At 41.2% G+C, this 9020-nt stretch overlaps 1 protein-coding gene across 7 annotated transcripts in view; it reads left to right on the top strand.

Moving 5' to 3' along the window:
* The first annotated feature begins 405 nt into the window (after window positions 1-405).
* spag9b (sperm associated antigen 9b) overlaps window positions 406-9020 on the top strand; it is a 41753-nt gene continuing 33138 nt past the window's right edge. For 3 of the 7 annotated variants that reach the window (XM_008284309.1, XM_008284308.1, XM_008284307.1), the window contains exon 1: window positions 407-1129. In XM_008284309.1, coding sequence (XP_008282531.1) covers window positions 830-1129 — 300 coding nt within the window. In that variant the 5' untranslated portion in view covers window positions 407-829. Of the gene's footprint in view, window positions 1130-9020 lie in introns of all 7 variants that reach the window. The other 4 variants (XM_008284306.1, XM_008284305.1, XM_008284310.1 and 1 more) reach the window with 2 other exon arrangements.

Genomic DNA, 9020 nt, shown 5'->3' with positions numbered 1-9020 from the left:
CCTCGTAAGCTCCTGTTTCACAACTCAGACACAGCAAATTACAGTGTGGGTTGTCTGTACAACCCCAAACAACATAATTCTACTCTCGAAAGAATAGAAACAGCAGACCCCATAACTACTTTGTTTGTGCTGCAGCGTTAGAATTACAGGTAGGGAATATGTAGGAAACCAAGGGGGTGAATTAAAGCTGCACATACAATGAGCAGAAACCGACATATTAGTTAATGCCTGAAGGTAAAGCTGCAACTATATTGCTTTTGTTTTTTGTAAACCAGTTGTTGACACGGTTTTTACCTCCGCCCCACAAACGTCACCTAGCTGTTACTATATATGGGGGACAGTTGTAATCAAATTATTTTTTAGCTTTAAAGGTGTGAGCTGTATTTGTTGCCACTCGCTGTCGTCTTTTAAAGTTTTGCTCTTTCTGTGCAGTTTAGATTATCACTGAGGTACAATCCGTTTATTCAGTGTTTACCACTTTGTCGAGTCGCCAAGCTGCGTTCATTCCCATCTTTCCGACAGCACCTGAACGCAGCAGCAGGAGCTCATCTGTTGGATAGGGAAACTAATCAGGAGCCAAGTAAAGTCTTTTCAGTATTGCTAGCTACGAGGCTAGCGAGGTTTTAAAGTCAACCGTCCACACGACAAAGGAGTACGGACTTTGTTTAGGAAGTACAGCGTCTCCTCTGTACCGGAAACAACATTCGAGCAATGTTTTAGGAACATTATTTTGTTGTTGCGCTGAAAGTACAAGGCGGACAGCCGCTGGCCAGCTGAAGCTTGCGGCTAGCTCATTAGCTGGGAAAGAAGTGCAAGTGGAGGCAAGAAAATGGAGCTGGACGACGTAGTCCTGTATCAGGACGACTCGGGCAACTCTACCATGATGTCCGAGCGGGTCTCAGGTCTGGCCAGCTCCATATACCGAGAGTTCGAGCGGCTCATCGAAAAATACGACGAGGACGTAGTGAAGGAGCTGATGCCGCTGGTCGTCGCCGTGCTGGAGAACTTGGACTCGGTGTTCGCTGTCAACCAGGAGCACGAAGTGGAGCTGGAGCTGCTGAAGGAGGACAACGAGCAGCTCGTTACCCAGTACGAGCGAGAGAAGGCGCTGAGAAAACACGCAGAAGAGGTGGGTTTCTCTATATCACTGCCAAACTAATTTATAACCCGGATTATAGAGTAAAGCCTCGTATTATGTACTTTAGTATGAAAAGATTAAACGCCGAACTACGCTGGAAAATCTGGCAATTCACTGTTGCTGTGCACATCAAGTACAAATAAGTCTCACTTGTTATGATTTCACATATTATATGACATATAAAACACATTTCTTTAATTCGGCATACTTACAGGCAACCATAACGTACATTTCTGAAGATTAAATCCACTTTTAAACTTGTTATTGAGATTTCCCACTTCCCGCTGACGGGCGTTTTGGCGGAAAATGGACGTAATAGCAGTTAAATTTTCTCTCCAACAAGGAATTTAGCTCTAAATGTACAAATTTACAAAATGACGAATTTAAGAGAAAATGTTATCAACACCGTTTATACACCGGGGGCATCTCTGGTAGTTAATTTAGAGGGACATACTGTACTTTAGCTGCAAGTTTCTGTCACCATGGACGCTGCTGTTGGGAGTTGCAGAGGAACGCTGGGTTAATGCACCTCTCTAGTTTGTAATACAAGCCTCAGATATATGCAAACCCGCCAGGAATTTGTTTGTCAGGTGGCTGCTGAATCTCAGTGATCACATTCAGCTTCATGACTAATGACTGTCTCACTGCCCCTGCATTTGATTCCACCCAAATGACACCCCTGTTGCCATGCTCCTCATCGCCACAGAGAGGTTTGTGTTGACAACAGTGACACATTTGCACTTGCTGCTGTACTCCTGCACACAGCGTTTGGGAGGAAAGCTTAGTTTTAGTGGTACTCCTGTATTTCTTTTACTGTTCTGTTGAGAACTCGGGAAGATGCTGTATGAGAAGTTACAGTCAGCATTTCAACGTCAGTCACTGTGCTGGAGTCGCCTTGAAGCAACAGAGAAAGTGATCTGCGCTGTATTTTCTTCTCCTCAGCTGATTTATCACTGTCTTCTTATTTCATTGGAGGGAGTGTAAACTTCCAGCTTTGTAATATGTTATAAATGCTTCATGATAGAGCCAGTGCTTTGTGGCTTCCATGTGTTATTCCAGATCTTTAAAGCTGTTTAAATTTGGTGCCACCTGTTGCATCATCGGTTCGAATGCTGAGTTTGACTTTAGTGTTTGATTAGTTCAGACTCTTACTTTGCTCCTGCAGACGTGCATGTTCTCTTTTTTCCTTCCACTATAGCTGTTGTTTGATGTGACTGAGTGTGTAATGAGTTCCCTTCCCACCAAAGGTTGAAGTCACCAGGTGACTGTTATTACAGCTCTGTAGCATTATGATGTTGACATGAAGGAAATCTGCCACATACAATAACATTGTTCATTATTGTGATGACGGTATGACTAAATATTGAAGTGTATTACCTACTCAGTTCCTGTGTCTCTATGCTGTATTAGGTACCCAAAACACTGAATAGCCCACTGAAGAATAAAATGAAATGAATGATTTCAAATAAAAAAAAACATGCACACAAATATCCAACCAATTAAACAAACCATTAATAAATCCATCCATCCATTATCTATACACCGCTTAATCGTCACAAGGGTCATGGGGGGCTGGAGCAGCTGACTTAGGGTGAAGGCAGGGGACACCCTGGACAGGTCGCCAGTCTATGACAGGGCTACACTTAGAGACAGACAACTAAGCACACTCACATTCACACCTACGGACAATTTAGAATCGCCAGTTATCCTCAGCATGTTTTTGGATCTTGTGGGAGGAAGCTGGAGAAGTATCCATGCTGCACAGGGAAAACATGCGAACTCCACACAGAAAGATCCTGGGATCCTGGGCGTCCTCACCGGGACGTGAACCGGCGACCTTCTTGCTGCGAGGCAACAATGCCTACACCGAGCCACCTTGCAGCCCACCATTAATAAATATTCATTATAATATAATAGTCATTATAACTATAAGAAATTAAAATTTAATTTATCTTATTTTCTTTAAAATATCTTCTTCTAATCTCCACAAATGTATCCCTTGGCCTTTTTTCTTGCTTTTCTCTCTTTTCTCAGCCATCATGCTAGCTAGCTCTGCAGTCACCACTAAATTGACACCAGTTATTCTGAGGGTAGCTGGCGACTAGCTGAGGCTTGGTCTTGTGGGCCAGTTGTTGTGAATGCATGGCCCATATCCTGTATCAAGAACTCTCTCCGAATGATCAAATATTGGCTTGCTGAGTGTGAATACATAGCACGTGTTTATTGCAACGTTCATATCACAATGACAACAAAAATTCGATTTATCAGTCAGCACTCGCCCACTAAACATGTTATCATGACACTGAGGTGATACTGAGATTGGTTTCAGAAAGAAAGACTAAGAATATCAGATTTTTGTTTAATGTCATAGAGCAGAACAATTGAGAACTAAAATGTCTACAGTGCATGTAGGAATCCTGCAATCTATTAGTAAATCTGTTGGTGAAAAAAATGGATTATTAACTGTAAAAAAAACAAAACATGAGCCAGGATATTGTATGAAATTAAATTAAAGTGGTCTGTCCTTTTTAATGATTGAACCAGGTATAACAATGGTGTTTTTCAGACTGTATTGTTAAACTACAAGTATACAGTGTTAAGGTCTTTTCATGCTTTCCAACTTTATTGGTCTCGTTGGGTCCGTTGAGGTAAATCTCGTCATCTGTTGTCGGCTGTTGGACTTTGGAGGTGCTTTGATTTGTTCATGCTTTCCATTGGCAATTAAAGTTGGAAATTCTCCAGAAATGCTGTGTCTGCCCGCTGTGCTTGGGACAAGAAGGTAACAAACTCTGGCTGCAGGCTTTGGCCAGTGTTGTACCTGAGACTTCCATGAGAACGCCAGGATCCGCTAGAGTCTGCATGATATCAATTTCATCATCTCCCCAAATCTGTGAAAGTCTGCAAGCGGTCCAGAATTTTTGTCTGCGCAGCAACTTGACTGCAAGGGCAGTGGTGTGCATGTTTGGAATTAGTGTGAATGCTCGGACAATGTGGACGTCACCCTACTGCATGTGCAAGGAACAGAGTCCGACAAGTGCACTAAAAACGACTAGACAGTGGTACAAGTTACTGTCCGCTTGGCACACCTCAGGGATAATCACTGACATGGTGCCACAGCCTCATGTAGCGAGCTGACAAATCCTGTAAAAAGGGAATAGTTGCATTGTTTCAAAAACATCCATATGCATTGTGACCCATATACTTTACAGTATATGTATTGTGCATCTGCTGTCTTCATTCACAGTCCGCATCATTCAGCACACAGGGAGACTGAAACCACACATTTGCCTTTTAAATATCCGATCAGTCGCGTACAAAAGTGCATTGAAAGAATACAGGTTTACACTGATCAGAATCATTTAATCAATTACATATATTGTATTCAGGTAATTCTATTTTTACCTTTTAAAAAACATCCTTGCAATGGTAATCCTGTTTGTGATTTAGACGTTGATTGACTCAAGAACATGTACTGTGCAACACTTAACTGTTAGCATTTGACATTAAGGTAAAGGTCCATTATGATATAAAAATATAATGTGGCTTCTCAGCTTGATAAATTGTTATAAACACTAGTTTTGGGTGTAGCACTGTGGATGACTGTTGCTGTACTACTGTATTGTGTCTGGTCAGTCACTGCTTAGTCACTGCCCCAGGCACCACTTGGTCACAGCTTGTCAAAGATAAAATTTATAAAACAAGTAGCGCACAATGTTGCATGCATCATGTTATTATGCCTTGTTGACGCAGGGAGACCTTGAATGCAGGTTTTGTTCTTTTCAGCTTATGATCACTTGAAGCTAAGAAGTACTTCCAAGACACAAATTAAATCTAAAATCTAAATGTAAGCCATTATAGAGAAAATGAAAACAACATTGAAAGTTAACTAAAACTAAACACACTTTACGACCTGCAATTTCAGATTAAATACTTAGAAAAGGGTCCGTTGTCTTGGGTGTAGCAATGCTCTGTGTCCTCAGTAGCATGATGTGTACACTATGATCCTGTATGTTTTACATGGATTTTTAATATAGTTGTGCTTGTGTGTTTTTGAAGCTCAAACAAACAGCATTCCTCTTCTTAATCCTTCCTACTCCTCATATTTAGGCATGAGCAGTTCACTCACATCTTCAACAACACAGCAGGGGTTTCTTAATCTGGCTGGTTTTTCCAGCCTCTACACTAATAATCACAGCCAAATTAGTCATTTCTAACATTGTTAAGACTGGAAAAGGGATTAAAATATTACAGGTGAAAACCTACTGCAACATAAATGTTTAAAGGTAACAAAAAGTTCTTAATTTATTTGAGACTCGTTTAGGAGAACACAGGACTGTGCGCACATGTACAGTTTTGCCATTCCTAAGTATTTTCCTTGCTGTTGACATTTACCTTGTCGCTTGAATGTTGAATGGCAAGCACAACAGGTCACAGAGCAGCATGTTCATAATTTATGTCATGTTGTAACACGTTACTACAGCTTTTGATAGACCTGTGTACATGGGATTTTCCATGTGTGTGGCTCCTGTTATTCTTGTTTTGTCTGACCTCCGTGTGAAATCCCTCCACTCTGATAAAAGGAGCTCATCACTCAGCGAGGCAGCCGTTTAACTATCGTGCTGGTGTGATCAGTCGTGTTGTTAAGCTGAGATCATGTCACAGGTCTTGCCCTTTAACAACACCTTTGTAAGGGAGGTTAGCTTCTGTACTTGACAAACACAATTCAGGATGTCACAGTTATGGCTTTTGACCTTGTGCAGCCTACGCGTTTTTCATTTGTTCCATTTCTGGCTTTGTCTTTCTAACTGTTACTCCCTGCTGCCAGCTGTTTTAAACTCCTATCAAAAGTCTTGGTCCTGATCAGTTCACAGGGACTGCTTTGAAGTTATTAAAGCTGGGAACACCTTTACTTTGAAATGCTACCACAGTCACCAGAAAAATTGGATTTATGAAGATGATATTTGGTACAAAGTTACACCCAGCAGTAGCTGCCTTTACAGTTGGCTCATTGTGCATTAGCTTGATTTTTATATGGTTAACAATTGCCATTATTCTGATGCTTATCTTATTAAAACAACGATATAGGTCATTTATTAGATTTATTTGAATTACACACTACATCATTAAACTTGCTGAATTTGACTTTGTTGCTTCGGAAGCTTATTAGTAAATGAAGTTATCTAATCTGTGAAGTACATTTTATAAATAGAATAGAATAGAATAGAATTTGGAGCCATTGGCTTGTTACAAAGTAAGTCATAGAAGAGTACCATAGCATGTAATTGTGCGATTGAAACCAGTGGAGGCTACGCTGTCAATGATCCCAGAGCCGTACAGGAGAACTGATCCTATTGTGCCACTCTGAGAGTATTAGGGGATGTTCGTCTGACTGCTGCACAAGGATGTTTCTCATGTTCTTCTGGGCTGTGGCAGTCCTTCACCTTTCATGTTACATAAAATAAGCCAAATGTTTAATAAAATGTAGGTGAAGGTGATCACAAACAGCCCACACGAATCTGCACACTGCAGTGAAACGCCGTAGGTCAGCATGTTCCATGATTCATATACAGGGCAGTGTGGTGTTAAAAAACTTTTGATATTGCAAATAAAACACATGCATTTTGTCACTGGTACCAAAATACTGTCTTTGATACTAAAGTTCTTTTATTGAGACATTGCATCAAAAAGTAAGCAAACACCCTTCATACAAATTAGATGCTGTGTATTAGGGACATGTTGGCATTCCATTTTAAAGATGTTTACATGTACAGTATGTGATTTCTGCTGCTTGGTGTCTGTCGGTCACACCAGTATCCAAAGACCTAGTTCTATGGCCTCATGTAGTGGTGTGGTGCACGTTATGTCATTCCATTCTTTTTAAATACCTCCAATTGCCATGACCTATTGTAATGCCATTACCTATTGTAATGGCAATTGATAACTTTCTATTCGTTGGTAGCTCAGCGTTGTTATTTTCGACCAAAACAGCCACACTATCATGTTTATTTTAGTGTGGCCTAATGCAGAAATATTACACATTAACCGTGCACTAAGTTACCTATAAACGTCTACAAACTTGAAACAAACATAACACATTGGGGAAGAGGATGGTTAAACAGAAAGAAATTAAAATAATGAAAGAAAATCCTAAAGGCTGCATGTATACCCAGGACTTTTGGTCAGTTTACATGATCAGCTCAGACATGTGAGCCTACTTGCTTGAAAGCTGTGAATATCGAAAAGCAGAGATAGAGAAAGAAAGAAGCAGAAACTCAACAGTGTGGATAGTACAGACAGTATTTCAGGCTCGTTTTCCTTGGACATGCTGCTGAAGTTTGACTTTGTGTGGGTGTCACTTCTGTGTCTTTTCTTCATTCATCTAGAAAGGCTCTCTCTGCTTGGTCTGTAGAACTGCCCGTCTTTTCTGTTTATGACGTTCCTGAGCCACAACACATCAGCCACCAACGAGGGATGATTTTACAAACTGTTTGAATCAAATGTTATCACTGTTTTTGTAGATAGTTCCATATGCAAATGTCCATGACTTCCGTATGCATAGACACACAGACATATTGCACACAGCCTCGTCTGTGGTTCCCACATCTTCCTCATGTCATCATGTGACTTGGACTGCTGTGAAGTCAACACTGGTTGCATTTCACTTGGTTAAATTGTCACAACAATGGAATAAATTCATCACATACTCCTACTATTCAAATGCAAAGTGTCTCTCCAGCACCAAAGCAGCAGCCTACTCAAAGGAGGCTAATGAGTAGCGTGGCACACACTCAGTAGCTAAGCACCTCATTTAGACGACAAGTCACTCCAGAAGCAAAGAAGCAGATTAATCTTACCAAACAAACGCATTGTGTGAGCCAAGTCCTGCTTTTCTGTGCTCCAAGCCCAGAGGAATACCACCTCTCAGTTTGTCTCAGTAGAGGAGAGGAAAAGGCAAGGCAGGAAATTCTTGGGGAAAAACAGCACTTCCCTCAGTTCTTTTGTCCAGTCAGGGTTGTCTGCTGACCTGTGAAAGCCCACATCCTACTACTCACTACCCACGTATAATGCCAGCTCATTGATCATCATGAATCATTTATATCTACTAGGAGACACCAGACAGGCCTGTCGTTTAGCCTCATTTGACAGTGGCCTAAAGATAAGAAAGACAGAGCAATGAGTTTTAGCCATGTTATCAACATGAGTCTGTACATGGCAATGTTGGTTGGTCAACCGATGCGCCACTTTAGTCTAGAGTGAAATATCTCACTATTAGATGAATTTCCTTAAAGTTATGTTCAGACAATCATAGGGTGCTTTCCATTAAACCAACTTGTGTGACTTGCTGTGACCTGGATATCATTCCCCCTCTGCCATCACCAAGAATCTTCCAATCTTATAAATCCAGCAGTTTAGAGCAAGAGAACACAGGTGTATCCTCGCTTTTCTTCCAAGCATATCCTTCTCTCATCCTCACTGGGAGGAGCTAAGATGCTATAAAGAGATATGAAGACACATCACAATGAAACACACCCAGTCTCCAGTGAATGAATTCTTACAGGCTTAGATTATTCCCTAGCTTTTCATCTATTGCACCTATAAGGTATCACTGGAAAATTTGGTGCAGATATCTATGGCGTCCAGAACACAAACGCTTATGACTGATCATCCTAGTGCTGCACCTATGCCAGCTGACTCAGGGCGAAGGCAGGGGACACCAAAGGCACCAGTCTATCACAGGGCTACACAGAGAGACAGACAACCAAGCACACTCACATTCACACCTACAGACAATTTAGAATCACCAATTAACCTCAATATGTTTTTGAACTGTTGGAGGAAACTGGAGAACCTGGAGAGAACCCACACTGCACGGGGATAACAT

This window comes from Stegastes partitus, unplaced genomic scaffold, assembly GCF_000690725.1.
Source record: "Stegastes partitus isolate 25-593 unplaced genomic scaffold, Stegastes_partitus-1.0.2 Scaffold354, whole genome shotgun sequence".
Classification (NCBI taxonomy): domain Eukaryota; kingdom Metazoa; phylum Chordata; class Actinopteri; family Pomacentridae; genus Stegastes; species Stegastes partitus.
This window is presented reverse-complemented; position numbering and strand designations above follow the sequence as displayed.